Source organism: Bison bison, unplaced genomic scaffold, assembly GCF_000754665.1.
Source record: "Bison bison bison isolate TAMUID 2011002044 unplaced genomic scaffold, Bison_UMD1.0 scf7180017849297, whole genome shotgun sequence".
NCBI lineage: Eukaryota > Metazoa > Chordata > Mammalia > Artiodactyla > Bovidae > Bison > Bison bison.
The window spans coordinates 48,912-64,477 of record NW_011479870.1 but is presented as its reverse complement, the minus strand read 5'-3'; the positions used below and the strand labels follow the sequence as shown (position 1 = coordinate 64,477).

Here is a 15,566-nt window from a genome sequence, read left to right as displayed (position 1 = left end):
AAACTCCAGTACTTTGGCCACCTCATGCAAAGAGTTGACTCATTGGAAAAGACTCTGTTGCTAGGAGGTATGGGGGGCAGAGGAGAAGGGGATGACAGAGGATGAGATGGCTGGATGGCATCACTGACTCGATGGAGATGAGTTTGAGTGAACTCTGGGAGTTGGTGATGGACAGGGAGGCCTGGCGTGCTGCGATTCATGGGGTCGCGAAGAGTCAGACACGACTGAGCTACTGAACTGAACTGAGCTAATTCACTTTGCTGTATGGCAGGAAACTCATGCAATATTGTAAAGCAACTATACCCAACAAAATTAATAAAAGCAATTGTGATGAAATTTAGGGGCAGTGGGAGGTAGGATGGGCTTCCCAGTGTGTGCTGGTGGTTAACAACCTGCCTCCCAATGCAGGAGAAGCCAGGGCCTCTCTTCCATCCCTGGATCGGGAAGATCCCCTGGAGGAGGGCATGGCACCCCATTCCAGTATTCTTGCCTGGATAATCCCATGGGCAGTGGAATCTGGTGGGCTACAGTCCATGGGGTCACAAGGACATGATTGAAGGGACAGGATGCACACATGCGTGGGAGATAGAATGGCCTTGGAATAGCTCAGTGGTGTGGATGCTGCACGGCATCTCAGTGGTGTGGGCAATGCACTTTCAGAGAATAATTATGCCAAATGTTCAACATGAAGCTGTTTGCACTTCTGAAATATAAAATTTCTCTGTCTTAAAGAGTTCATATTGCTGATTCCATTTATATAAAACTGTAGGAAATAAGCAGTCAGACATGAATGAAGCAACTTAGCATATGCAGCATGCATTTAAGAATCGCAAAGCAATCATAGTGACAGGAACCAGTTGGTGGTTGCCCAGGGTCAGTGGAGGAGGAACCTTGGGGGATGGGACAAACGTGTTCCCATTTTCACGTGGTGATGTTTCAAAACTTATCAAATTGAGCACTTTAAATATGTACAGTTTAAAAAGTCACATATCAATTTGAAACAAAAATGAAAAGGAATGAAATTGTTTTAATGATGACAATACAATAACTTGTTAGCTTTTATATTTTCATTTTGTTGATTTTAAAATAAATCATATCATATTGCCAACTCTTTCTAAAAAAGGCTATACAGGCAATAACAATGCTGAAAATAATGTTACTAATTAGGTGTAATAGTCAATGCTCATGAAGTGCTTGGCATGTACTACAAACTATGTAAGACTTTTATAGTCATAATCTTATTTAATCTTCACAATCAGTCCAGGACAAAGAAACTATTACTATTGTAGATTAAGAAACCAAGAAAGAGATGTGAAATATAATAATTTACCCAGGATAACAGCTATTAGTTGGAAAACTAAAATTGTTGGCCAAACTATGTGAAGGAAGAGTCCATGTTCCTAATCACAATTGATACAGAACAAGCAAGGAGTTATATGGCAGGAAAGAGCTCTAGTGAACTTAACTGACACAGTGTCAGGATCGGTGTCACCAAGGGCTCAATGTCAAGGTGGCTCTGTTGGTGCTACTCTTTGAGCTGAATGCAAGTAGAGGAGTGTTAGGAAGATTATTCAGCTTGTTGGAAAAAAGAAAAAAAAATCTTGTATTAATCTTTGCCTTATTTTCCAGATTATCTATGCAGCAAACTTGAAATATAAGATACCAAATGTTGGTCTATCTTAGTATGACCCATATGACACAGAATTCAGATAAAGGGACTATGCTAGATGTTTCATTTCTTTAATTATGAAGATGTCTTTTCAAACAGGTTAAGATATCTCTATCTCTGTTTCACTCTCTGTCTTTCCTTGTTTGTCTGTCTCTTTCTCCTTTTAAATTTAACACCTCAAAATTTACAAAAGTCCTTTCACGTGTAAATCATCGAGAATGACAGAGTAGGCTTGAGGACATGTTGAGTAAATATGAACACTGGAAGTGAGGAATTTGACCCTATCATTTATCAGCATTTTGACTCTAGATAAGCCACAACTCCATGTCCTCTGATTCCTCCCTGTCCTTGATTTTTTCAGTTATTTGATAGCCAAATGCAACTTTTCTATAAATCTCTTCAGTGCATTCTTCACTTCCTGATTCCTCAAGCTGTAGATCAATGGGTTTAACATGGGAATCACTACCACGTAGAACACTGAAGCAAATTAATCTGTGTTCAGAGAATGGCTTGAATTGGGCAGGAGGTACATAAAAATGATTGTTGCATAAAATATGGTGATTGAGGTCAGATGGGGAACACAGGTAGAAAAGGCTTTTTGCCTTCCTTCAGCAGAATGGATCCTCAGAATGGCAAAGAGGATGAAGACATAGAGAGCAAAGGGTGTTGAACCCAGCAATGATTAACAGCATCAGCTCTTTGACATGAGTGTCAGAGCAAGCCAGTGCGACCAAGGGAACGTCATCACAGTAGAAGTGGTTGACCCTACTGGAGCCACAGAAAGACAAGAGGAATGTTGCGACTGTCTGCGCAAGACCCACAACGAATCCATAAATATATGTGCTAGCAATGGTCTGATTACAGAGCTTTTTAGGCATGAGGATGGCATAGAGTAAAGGGTTGCAAATGGCAACATACCTGTCATAGGCCATGACTGAGAGCAAATACTGTTCACAAGCTACAGATGTGATGAAGCAGCACACCTGGATGACACATGCATAAAATGTTATACTTTTAACTTCACACAGGAAATTCACCAAGGTGTTTGGGGTGACAGACGAAGTAAAAGAAAAATCAATAAAAGTCAGGTGGCTGAGAAAAAAGTACATGGGTGTGTGAAGCTTCGGGCTGACTTGTATTAACACAATCAAACCAAGATTACCCAGGACGCTAGCAAAATAGATTACTAGGAACACACCAAAGAGAGTAGCTTGAAGTTCCGGATTATCTGTGAGTCCCAAGAGGATAAACTCAGACACTGCAGAATAATTGCCTTTTGTCATGGTAGAGATTTAACTTTTGTTTTTAACAATAAAACCCCTAGAGCACACAGTCTGAGTATTCTTATCTCCCTTAGAGATAATCAAGCAGATGTTGGGAACTGATTCTGATCCACCCTGATCTTATGTTGGACACATTCAAAAGAGACTCTCCATGCAAATTCTGGTTTCATAATGAAGCGATTTGTTCTCTGCAGAAGCTCCAAAGTATGAAATTCTGTGGGGTTTGGAAAGATAGAAACATGGCATTTTATTTAAAATCTAACATAATTGAATACTTTCTTATCTATTTTTAATAAAAGAAAATAAAGACAGTTATTTGAGCACAATTATTTTTAATTATTGAAATACTTTAAACAAAAATGTTAACTCTTTGAAAATTGTTAATTAACAGAAAACAATAAATTAAAAAATAATTTCAGAAGAGGTAGTATGAAAGGTATTTTTAAATTCTGACCATCTTTATATCAACTATTCAGGATGATTTTTATTTTATTTTGTTCTCTTACTATGATTTCTAGTTTTCTTTCAATTACTATGTAATATTTGGGAATTAAAGGGAGAAAAGCCCTTAGAAACATAGATAGTCTTGCTTCTTCTGAAATATGTATGGGATGATTAAAAATACATTAAAATAATTTAGAAAACATATTTATCGGGTGGCTCCTAACATCTAAATGCAAAACAGGAGAAGAAAAAATCAAGATAATTTTGTAGAACTAAAAACCGATTTCTGGTTTATTAAAAGAAACAGCTTTTAATGATCTTCATTTGAGCAGATATGTTTGATTTAAAAAATTTTTCTACTATTTCATCTCAGATCATATTTCCATCAACCCTATCAACTGGTGATAAGCTATCGTCTTCATTTTCAGATATGGAAGCTCAGAGTGAGAGCTTAAACCCTCTTGCTGTTTCATGATTAGTGTGGGGTAAAGCAAAATAACTCATGAACTAGTTCTGGACTCCCTGACCTCAATTCATAGTTTATAGAAATGAACTCTTTTCATAGAGGCAAAAATTTCCCCATTAATCAGAAAATTTTGGAAAGGTGATCTCTAAGTTTGTATACCTTAAGTGATTAAAATAGTGCCTTTCATGCAGTATGTGTTAAGTGAGTAAATTTTAGCTCTTAAAATGGGCTTCCCATGTGGCGGCGCAGTAGCAAAGAATTCTCCTGCCAATGCAGGAGATGTGGGAGACAAGGGTTGGATCCCTGTGTTGGAAGATCCCCTGGAGGAGGAAACGGCAACTCACTCCAGTATTCTTATCTGGAAAAGCCCATGGACAGAGGAGCATGGCTGGCTCCACGGACAGAGGAGTCGTGTCCATGAGTCAGACATAACTGAGCGTGCACACATGGTTTTTCATTCCATCAGTATTAATAGTATTCAGATTTAGGCTTATTCTCAAAAGAAAAGACTATGCAATCCCATCACACCCATGACTGTAGCTTATTCTTTTTGCAATATTTTGAGGTCTTTTTCCATTGCCTCATTGACTTGTGATCTCAGATCATTACCTTTCCTGACTCTTAATTTTTCTAGTACTTATATTTCTCTGATGTGTTGGAGTCTGTGTAGCTCTTGCTCTGACGTTACCAAACTCATCAATATCTTCAGTCGTTTTAGTTTTCTTTCTTTAAACTGAAACTTGGATCATCCTTGAAAATGTATTTCTCTCCAGGTTTCCAAAGGCTGTTCCATTTGAAACTATCCACATATGTTAAATCTGGCAGGTGAAATAAGGCATTGTTCATGCTGGAACATTCTTTCCTGTTTTTTGCTATGCCTTGCATTCAGGTACACTTCCCTGATGCTTAGAGGCTTGTCCCATATTCACTGTCATCACATATGCATCCAGGTCTCTCCCTCTTATTCACTGAAGGCTCAGGTGTTGATGCCATCATTATTTATCTTCCACACATGTGCCATCAGCGTCATGAACACCACTTATTTCATACCTTGGTTTCTTAGATCCTTGATCTTGGAATCAGGGACCCCACTGCTATTCCTCTTGAGCATCCTACTCCCATGATTCCATTTTGAAGCTTGTTCTATGTGACAATTGATAAAATAGTAGTTATCCAAAATCAAAAACTTGTCCTATGACCACAACTTTCTGAACTTTCCCTTCACATCAGTTATGCCACTACAGCCTTTTATGTATCCACTCAATCACTTTAACCTTAAGTATCCTTTACCTACTGTTGCCTCCTTTATTCAATGCTCACCCTAAACAGCTTAGACTCTGTGATCAATTGCCACAATGACTATTCACAACATACAAATTCTTTTTCTAATGTATAAACTTATATTTTGGTTCCCAAGCTATTTTGTTCATCCCATATGTTCATCCTCTACTAATTTATTTGATCTTCCCCATCAGTTTAAAAACAAGATACATGCTGAAATCATTGCTAATGACCTGTGACTTCTTTTCCTTTTCCTCTATCCATCAACCCCTCTCCTCTTCATTCTTTCAGTACTAAACATCCTGGAAAGTCATTTGCTTCATCTTTAGCATTTATATATCAACTTGTATTCTGAAATTGTTCTCACCATAATTGTTATACAATTACTTATTCCAAGTTCACCAACAATCTCCTTCCCATTGGCAATGGAGACTTCTTTTATGTTGTCTATGTAGCCTCAGATATCGTTGACATTAGTTTTCATGCAAACCATTGTTTTGGTTTGGTTTAGTTTGCAAGTCATCAGAATCCCATCTTTCTGTCCATGTTTACTCTTCTTGTGGCTCCACTCCCTGTGTTTATGTTTTAATTAAAGCATTACTTTACATTTCGTTCCTAAGCCATCCTGTGTCATTTTTTGCACACTCTTGTGAAGCTCTCATCAAATGTTCTGGGGATGGTTGTCACTTTTGTGTCACAAAAGTCTAAATTTCAAGGCCAGATTTCACCTCTGATCTCTAAGTATGTATTCAAGAGATCCCCAGATAACTTCATCTAGGTATTCCCAAAGTACCTAAATATAGCATGCTCAAAAGAGAATTCAGCAATTCAAAAACCATCCAATATTTTCATCTGCTTTGAAGCATGCATTTTCTAACTCAGTAAGTGGTGTCATCTTCCAGCCAGTTATTCAGGCACAAAGCCAAGATAATATACTTCATATATCTTTCTAAACTCCACTGATAAAAATTAGATATTGAACATACTAATTATTTAACCTATTTTTTCCCAAACCTGTCTACTTGAAATTTAAGCCTCTATCACAACTTACTGTATTATTGTCCAAACATTTATCTTATTCATCCTTTCTCTGTTCATTGTAACTAGAGTGTACTTTCTAACATGCAAATCATAGCTTACTATTTCCTGTTGACATAGGATAGAGTCCCAAAGGTTGGCTAACTTAATCTTTGATAAGCAGCCCCTTCTTTTCAGAGTAGTCTCACTTCTTGTGGCGTTTTCATGTAATTCCCAGGCTTCAGCCATCATGAGTACTGTCGGTTTCTCAAATGTGATCATGAATTTTGTACACAGTTGAAGCAGAAGCCCTTCCTTCTGTCTTTACAATCTAGTTGGCTTTATCTTTCTATGTATGCATCAGATCTCGGGTGAAATTTCACTTCTTCCTAGAGGTGTCTCATCACTTCTCAAGTGTTGTATCTAACAATTCATTCACCTATTAATTACTTTGTAAAATAATCTAAATTTCAAATTTTTGAAAAAACAGATAGTTATTTCTCATCTCCCCCAAACCTTGTAGGAGCTAGCACTGTTTAGGAACTTCAAATATACTAGTAGAATAATGGAACAAATAAATACAAGTTTTGTGTTACCCTAAACCTTTTCTACTACTTCATTTACCTTGATTTTTCCTCACTGCCTGCTGCCTTTGAGCAACCCAAAATGAAACCAAAAAGGCGTCCAATATACCTTGTGGCGAACTTTATGAATGTCAACAAAATTTAACATTACTTAACTGTAGTAAGTATATTTTGTATTATTCATTGGTCCCTCCAGAATGTGTTCCCTGTGCTGCATAATTTTAAGCAATTTCTGAACAAAACAATGTAATGATGTCTCACAGCATAAACAATCATTATGGCTAATCTTTTGGGACTCAGTTTGCTTAACACACAGGGATTGATCACTTGATGTTTCAGATCATTCTGCTGAATCTAAGTAAAATAAAACATTAATAATTACTAGCAAAGATTATTTTAACATGTGGGAAAAAAACTCAGAAAAGTTTAACTGTTTTTATTTACTTTTTATGCTTTAGTATGAGATTTATTGGGGTTTGCAGGGGCACTAGTGGTAAAGAACTCTCCTGCCAATGCAGGATACATAAAAAACAGGAGTTCAAACCCTAGGTTGGGAAGATACCCTATAGGAGGACATGGTAACCCACTTCAGTATTCTTGCCTGGAAAATCCCTTGGACAGAGGAGCCTGGTGGGCTACGGTCCACAGGGTCGCAAAATCAGACACGATTGAAGTGACTTAGCATGCATACATGCACATGAGTCTTATTCAAGTTTTAATTTTATAAGAAGTCAGTGCACATTAAAGCAGTGAGTTAACTTTGCTGTTGGACTTTGCGAGGCTAACGAGTAATAGTTTATAGTGCACCGAAGATCCAGCCCTACATCTGCAACCCACTCAAATATCTGTTGGGTTGTAGGAATAATAATTAAGCCATGAGTTTAGAAGCTTGGAGGTACATTTAGTTCAGTCTCAGAAAACTTATTGTTTTAACATTCTGTTCAAAGAAGAAAATAATTTAAAATTAACTTTATTTTTTCCTGAAGTCTAATAGAAAGCACTTAAAGGCATGCAAATCAGATAGAAATGAGCATTTCTTTTCTTCAAACTCTCTAACAAATTCTCCTCATTCCATACATGTATAGAGTGATGAATAGAAACACATACAGATAAAAAATTCATAGACAATGCTTATTACAAAGAAAGAACAGTTATTATTAAATGTGGACATTGTATCCTAGGAAGACTGTTATGATTTTTATAACACCATTTTCTCTAGTAGAATAAAAGCATAAATGACAAAGAACCTTAAACATAAATTGTACAGAAGTCATCATATTTGTTTGCAGTTTATATCTAACCAATCTGTAATGATTTAACTCTGTAGTTTTTCTTAGAGGCTTGGTAGAAATTCAAGAAAGTTTAAAAGAGCTCTATCAGCATGAACAAGGCTATGAGTGTCTAAAATACATTCCTCAATTATTTTAGGAAAATATTTTAAACATTTTCCTTCTGTCAAAATCATAAAATCTATCTTCAGGATTTCTTGTTAGAGTTCATTTCACTTCAAAGTTTTTTGCAATTCATTCTATGATCACTATTGCTTCAACTATCTAATAGCTTTTTAAAGAAAACCCCCAAGTTTTAGAGACCTGAAGCAACAATGATTTGTTATCTCTCAAAATCCTGTGGGCTATGGACAATCTCTCTCCACATTGTGGTGTCAGCTGGGCAGTAGGCTGTCTGTATGGTCCGTGAAGACCTCAGTCACATGGCTGATATTATACTTGATGAGGCTGACAGCTGGATGTGGTCCATGTGATGAGTGTCTGGCTTGGGCTTCCAATGAAAATATGGTGGTTGAGTTCAAACATTTAAAATTTCCCTGGAAAAAAGTTCTAGCCTTGGAAGTTGTACACTTTTAAGCATTCTATTGAATAAGGCAGGTCACAGGGACGATAGCTTTCAGCTACATGTTGGATATTTTGAAAGACTACCAGATTTTATTTAATCTCAAAAAGAGTAGCTTCTGCAAGTAATCCAAAGATGTTGGAAATATCTGTGTTGACAAACAATGATGTTTGAGTCTCTGGAAAACTGAAATCAGCATTACTGCACAAGCCTTGGAGAAAAGCCAGACCTTCTGATGAAGAAATAAAATGGTGTTCTGTGTTCTAGTGCACCCTATTAGAAACTAAGTGCCAGATGATAAGACAGCAAGTAAACATTTAGCATCTGCTGCTTATTCTGTGCTGGATATTACAGGATCCACCAACTCAAATTTCAGTCCAGCCCAATAGGAATCCATCAAATGGAAATAATTTGCTTACAACCTGGTTAAATTAGGTTGAGATGTTAGCAACAAATTATTTGAACAATGGATGCAGATTTTATATTGCCTATCTCTGCCACACAGACCCCCACACAGTCCGTGCTACAGTTTAATAAGCTAGGGGTTCCAAATTAGGAGGTCCCAAATAATATTTGGAGCTTCATTTCAGTTCAGTTCATTTGCTCAGTCATGTCCGACTCTTTGCAACCCTGTGAATCGCAGCACGCCAGGCTTCCCTGTCCATCACCAACTCCCAGACTTCACTCAAACTCATGTCCATCGAGTCGGTGATGCCATCCAGCTATCTCATCCTCTGTCATCACCTTCTCTTCCTGCCCCAAATCCCTCCCAGCATCAGAGTCTTTTCCAATGAGTCAACTATTTGCATGAGGTGGCCAAAGTACTGGAGTTTCAGCTTTAGCATCATTCCTTCCAAAGAACACCCAGGGTTGATCTCCTTTAGAATGGACTGGTTGGATCTCCTTGCAGTCCAAGGGACTCTCAAGAGTCTTCTCCAACAATCAGTTCAAAAGCACCAATTCTTCAGCAGTCAGATTTCTTCACAGTCCAACTCTCACATTCATACATGACTATGGGAAAAACCATAGCCTTGACTAGACGGACCTTTGTTGGCAAAGTAATGTCTCTGCTTTTTAATTTGGAGCTTAAGAGGGTCCAAAGAAATAGGTTCCAAATAAGATTGGAGTGGCAAGAGTGGTAGCGAACAGGAGATGCAAGAGATGGGGGTTCAGTCCCTAGGTCGGAAAGATTTCTTGGAGTAGAAAATGACAACCTACTGGAAAATTCCATGAACAGAAGAGCCTGGCTGGCTACAGTCCAAGGAGTCACAGAGTCTGACCTGACTGAGCACACACGCACAAATAAGATTTGAGCCAAGTGCAAAGAAGGGCTTTTACAGCATGTAGGAAACAGAGGTGGTCCTGAATGATAGCGGTGAAAGCAGTTTATCTCAGTGGGTCGAATATGGTCTTCTATTTCAAATAGGGAGATTGTGGCCTGAAGATCATGGCCACTCTCTGACCCATTTTTTTTTTTTTTTAAGTCGCTCAGTCGTGTCCAACTCTTTGTGACCCCACGGACTGTAGCATACCAGGCTCCTCTGTCCATGGGATTTTTCAGGCAAAGGTACTGGAGTGGGTTTGCCATTTCCCTCTCCAGAGGATCTTCCCCACCCAGGGATCAAACCCGGGTCTCCCACATTGCAGGCAGACACTTTACTGTCTGAGCCACCAGGGAAGCCCCATTTTAAATGGGGAGATTGTGGCCTGAAGATCATGGCCACTCTCTGATCCATAGATGGTGATAAATATCTCTGGACACTTGTTTATGGACTGAGGATATCAAGTGTCCGAGAACCTGGCATTTGAAGAAGAGGACTTTAGATGAACTTGTGACAGGTACAAAGCATGCTGATTTAATTTTTTTTTTAAACTTCCAAGGAGTCACTGGGCTTCCCAGGTGGCTCAGTGGGAAAGAATCTGCTTGCTAAGCAGGAGACAAGAGTTTGATCCTTGGATCAGAAAGACTGCCTGGAGAAGAAAATGGCAACCCACTGCAGTATTCTTGCCTGGGAAATCCCATGGACAAGCAGCCTGGTGGGCTCCAGTCTGTGGGGCCACAAAGAATAGAACATGGCTTAGTGACTAAACAGCAAGGAGTAACTACTGCAGAAGAGGTCTGCACTGATGAGAAGGATTGGAAAAGCCATCACAGGCATACTCACCACCTTCCCTTCTGCCTCACAGCCCCAGGGACATCATGGACAGCATAGTCACAGTGTCAGGAATGAAGACCATGTATGTTCCCGAGAACACGGCTCCTTCCTACTGCTGCCAATGCTGAGTGCCCAATCTGTTAGAAGCAGAGACCTATGCCAAGCCCTGAGTGTGGCACCCCTCTTTTGAGATAAAAATCAGAAACACATGATGCAACAGTTATATCAGACCCCTTCAATGTTGGGCGGGACAGCAGTTCATCCTCACTGAAATCAATAGATTGAAAAGGAATTTTTCTTCCCAAGACTCATCTTGGGATGAGTCATCTTTCAATGTGTGTTGATTGATGTGTCATCTTTCAATAGTTTAAAGGGCATTTTGTTCTTTAAATAATAAGCCATACAATACTCCCTCAGAAGGAATACACTCACTCCACAGCAATGAAAGTTTGACATGGCCATGGCATATAATGAATGGTCTTAACCGATTATCTCCTGTCAAGACTCAGTTGGCTTGATTGGACTTATGGATGGCAACCTGACCACACAGCCAAGTCACCAGCTCAGAAAATGATTTGGCTGCATTGGTGCACCGTCCTCCGTGATACGCTGTAGGTAATGAACCGATGAGAACATAAGTTACAGCGTCCCTAACAGCATGGGATCGTGGGTCTGGAAACAAAGAAGTTATAGCAGAATTGATCATTATCATTACATCCTGTGACCAATTCTCTGATTTTATGTCTCCTATTCCTGTCATATTAGGCTCTCTGGATTGTAGGATGAGCATCCTGGAGGGCAAATATTTGCACTAGCAGCTCAATTAGTGTTTTGAGAAACTGGGATCTTTGACTACTTCACACCAACAGACTGGCAGACAGGAAGGACTTCGTGTGCCAGTTAAGGTGATCAACTCTGATTTGCTTAAGAAATTAGGGGTACCCATGCACAACGGAGCCAGGAAAAAAATATATGAAACACAGGGGTTCATATGGCATCTTTAGAACTTCTGTGCCCAGTGTAATGCTACCACCAGTGGGAAACTGCACAAACTATTAATATACATTAACAAAGACGGGGCAATTAATTTCTCAGTAATCATGCAGACTAAAATTTATGTCACTGCACCCAGAAGTAATCAGTGGAACTAAAGTGCAGGCTGAACATAAAAGGACTGTGCTTAAATGATCATGTTAAAATGTTCAACCAGAAGAGTTTGGATGTTTTATACAAAAATAAACACATTTTTTACCATACAAATCAACAATTTATCCAAAGGATTTGAAAACATGCATCTACATAAAAATATGCATAAAGATATTTATGGCTGATTTATTCATAATTGTTAAAATTTTGAAGCAACCAAGATGTCCTTCAGTAGGTGAATGGATAAATAAACTGTGGTACATCCAGACAAAGGAATGTTATTCAAAGCTAAAAAGAAATGGGCTATTAGCTCTGAAAAGACACAGAGGAACCTTAGATGCATGTTACTAAGTGAAAAAAGACAACCAGAAAAAGCTACATACTATATAATTACAACTCTATGACATTCTGGAAAAGGCAAAACATCAGAGACGATCAGAAAATCCATGTTTGCCATGGGTGAGGGCAGTAGGGATGAGATGAATAGACAGAGCAGAAAGAATCCTTAGGGCAGTGAAAATACTCTGTGCAGAAGTGCAATGAGGGATTAAGTCATTACAAATTTGACCAGAATCACAGAATGCACAGTACCTAGAGTGAAACCTAAGGTAAATTATGGACATTGTGTGATTAAGATACATCGATGAAGATTCATCTATTGGAATAAGTGCACCATTTTGGTGAGTGGTGTTGATAACTGGGAGGTTATGAATCTGTGATAGTAAGGGGTATAAGACCAAAGCTCTGCATCTCCCTCTCAATTTTGTTGTAAATCTAAAACTTCTCTAAAAAATAAAGCCTTTCAAAACATGCCCAACCATATAAATGTAACACTGTAAAGATAATAATAAGTTCATTTTACGGACAGTTTAAAACCAAAACACTTTAACCAAGCAACATATTATATTTAACTTTGGTTCAAAGTGGAGGAAAAAATTTACACAGTGTTTATACTATTTGTATAGTTTGTGTCTCTCAAGATAGCCCCAAATCCTCAATATTAGGGAGAAATGAGATGAAATTATGATTTTAAAGTGCTTTATTTTTCATCTCTATTGACAAAGCATTTTATGTTCAAAGACAACGGGTAATTTCTATCTCCCTTTTAGAATTAGACCATTAAAATATTTATGAGATATCTACTACATGCAAGTCAAAATAGGAAAATATCTGTTTTCAAGGAGGAAATAAAACATCAGCAAACTGAGTGACAAAGGACAAAGGTTCCTCTGCCTATTGATACTGAATCATTGTACAAGCCTTGATTTTAAATGTCCTACATCTGTACCCTTATGGCAGAAATTGAAGAAGAACTAAAGAGCCTCTTGATGAAAGTGAAAGAGGAGAGTGAAAAAGCTGGCTTAAACCTCAACATTCAGAAAACTAAGATCACGGCATCTGGTCCCATCATTTCATGGCAGATAGATGGGGAAACACTGGAAACAGTGGCTGACTTTATTCTTTGGGGCTTCAAAATCACTGCAGATAGTGATTGCAGCCATGAAATTAAAAGATGCTTACTCCTTGTAAGGAAAGTTATGACCAACTTAGATAGCATATTGAAAAGCAGAGACATTACTTTGCCAACAAAGGTCCATCTAGTTAAGGCTATGGTTTTTCCAGTAGTCATGTATGGATGTGAAAGTTGGACTATAAAGAAAGCTGAGTGCCAAAGAATTGATGGTTTTGAACTGTGGTGTTGGAGAAGACTCTTGAGAGTCCCTTGGACTGCAGGAGATCCAACCAGTCCATCCTAAAGGAGATCAACCCTGGGTGTTCTTTGGAAGGACTGATGTTGAATCTGAAACTCCAATAATCTGGCCACCTGATGCAAAAAGCTGACTCATTTGAAAAGACCAATACAATATTGTAAAGTAATTAGCCTCCATTTAAAATAAATAAATTTAAATTAAAAAAAAAAAAAGGAAAAGACCCTGATGCTGGGAAAGATTGAGGGCAGGAGGAGAAAGGACGACAGAGGATGAGATGGCTGGATGGCATCACCGCCTCGATGGACATGAGTTTGGGTAGACTCCGGGAGTTGGTGATGGACAGGGAGGCCTGGACTGCTGCGGTCCATGGGGTCACAAAGAGGTGGACGTGACTGAGTGACTGAACTGAACTGAAATCTATACCCAGCATATCTTTAGTAACAACATCATTCTTATTTTTTATTCAAATACATCTTTTCAGTTATTTTTCTCAAAGCATTTTTTACCTCCCAATTCCTCAAGCTGTAGATCAGTGGGTTTAGCATAGGGATCACCACAGTATAGAAAACTGAGGCAAATTTGTCTTTATCTAGTGAGTGGCTTGACTTGGGCTGCAGATACATAAAACTGAGGGTCCCATAATACATAGTAATAGAAAACAGGTGAGAGGCGCAGGTAGAAAAGGCTTTCTGTCTCCCTACAGTAGAATGGATCCTTATGATGGCAAAGACGATGAACGCATAGGATATGAGAACAATGAGAAGGGAACAGAAGACATTGAATCCTGCAATGGCTAATAACATCAGCTCTTTGACTCGCGTATCAGAGCAGGCCAGAGCAATCAAAGGAACATCATCACAGTAGAACTGGTTGATCACATTAGGGCCACAGAAAGCCATGTGGAATGTAGCCACTGCTTGTATGAATCCCACCAGGAATCCATAAGTATAAGAGCTGGTGACCATTTGGATGCAGAGTTTTCTAGGCATAAGAACTACATAGAGTAAAGGGTGGCATATTGCCACATACCGATCATAAGCCATGACAGATAGCATTAGTAATTCCCAAACTGAAAATGTGATAAAGCTGCACACTTGAGTGGCACATGCATAATATGACATGCTTTTAATTTCACGAAAAGTGTTTACAAGGGTGTTTGGTGTGATGGTGGAGGAACCATAAAAATCCACAAAAGCCAGATGACAGAGGAAAAAATACATGGGTGTGTGAAGTTGAGGACTCACTTGTATTAGCACAATCAAACCAAGATTACCCAGGACAGTAATCAAGTAGATCAACAATAAAACACAAAAGAAAATGAGCTGAAGCTCTGGGTTATCCGTGAGGCCTAAGAGGATGAACTCAGTAACTGCTGAATGATTGCTTTCTGCCATGAAACAAACAGTTCTACAGTAAATTCCACCAGAGCACACAATCTGAATAATCTTGACTCCGTAAGGAATGATTAACTGTAAGAAGGTATCTCTGGCTCTCCAGGATGTTATGCTTAATTCAGTTAAAGTTGAATCTTGATAAGTGTTCTGAATTATGTGTAGATTTACTTGTGAATTTGCTGTAAAAAATATGGCAGAAATTCCACTAAGAAGCTGTAAAAGAAGAAAGGGAAAATTTAAATTAAAATTTTATAATCAATAAAATAGCAAAGCCTGTGTTGTACTTTTATTTAAAGGAAAAAAAAAACATTCAGAATATAAAATTTCTTTGATAGTAAATACATTAACATAATTTCTTAAGTTGTAAATTTCTTTCACAGAACTCATTTGATCATTTCACAAGAATATTAAAAATTAGAAAAATCAAGCATGAAAAGTGTAAGTCCAAAATCAAAATACTAACAGTATGTATCTTTAGGGAACCAGTTTGGTATAATATTAAAATTTTCTTCATTTTGTTTATCTTTATATTCTATTTTTTCAGTACATACATAATATTGATA

General features: G+C 38.2%; 2 protein-coding genes across 2 annotated transcripts; both read right to left on the bottom strand.

Annotated features, from left to right (window-relative positions):
• Positions 1–2,030: 2,030 nt before the first annotated feature.
• On the bottom strand, positions 2,031–2,994 carry LOC104993576 (olfactory receptor 5AL1-like). Its single transcript, XM_010846890.1, is given in 2 exon segments — positions 2,031–2,322; positions 2,324–2,994. Coding segments are annotated over 2 exon segments (921 nt in total). The 5' UTR covers positions 2,953–2,994.
• Positions 2,995–12,295: 9,301 nt separating this feature from the next.
• On the bottom strand, positions 12,296–15,003 carry LOC104993611 (olfactory receptor 5AL1-like). Its single transcript, XM_010846930.1, has 2 exons — positions 14,081–15,003; positions 12,296–12,305 (listed from the first exon to the last, which is right to left on the bottom strand). The coding sequence occupies exons 1-2, from the start codon at positions 15,001–15,003 to the stop codon at positions 12,296–12,298; spliced, it is 933 nt and encodes a 310-aa protein (XP_010845232.1).
• Between the last annotated feature and the right edge of the window lie 563 nt (positions 15,004–15,566).

Excerpts from the sequence above, each read along its gene's own strand:
- LOC104993611 (XM_010846930.1), bottom strand. The coding sequence starts at position 15,003 with ATGGCAGAAAGCAATCATTCAGCAGTTACTGAGTTCATCCTCTTAGGC.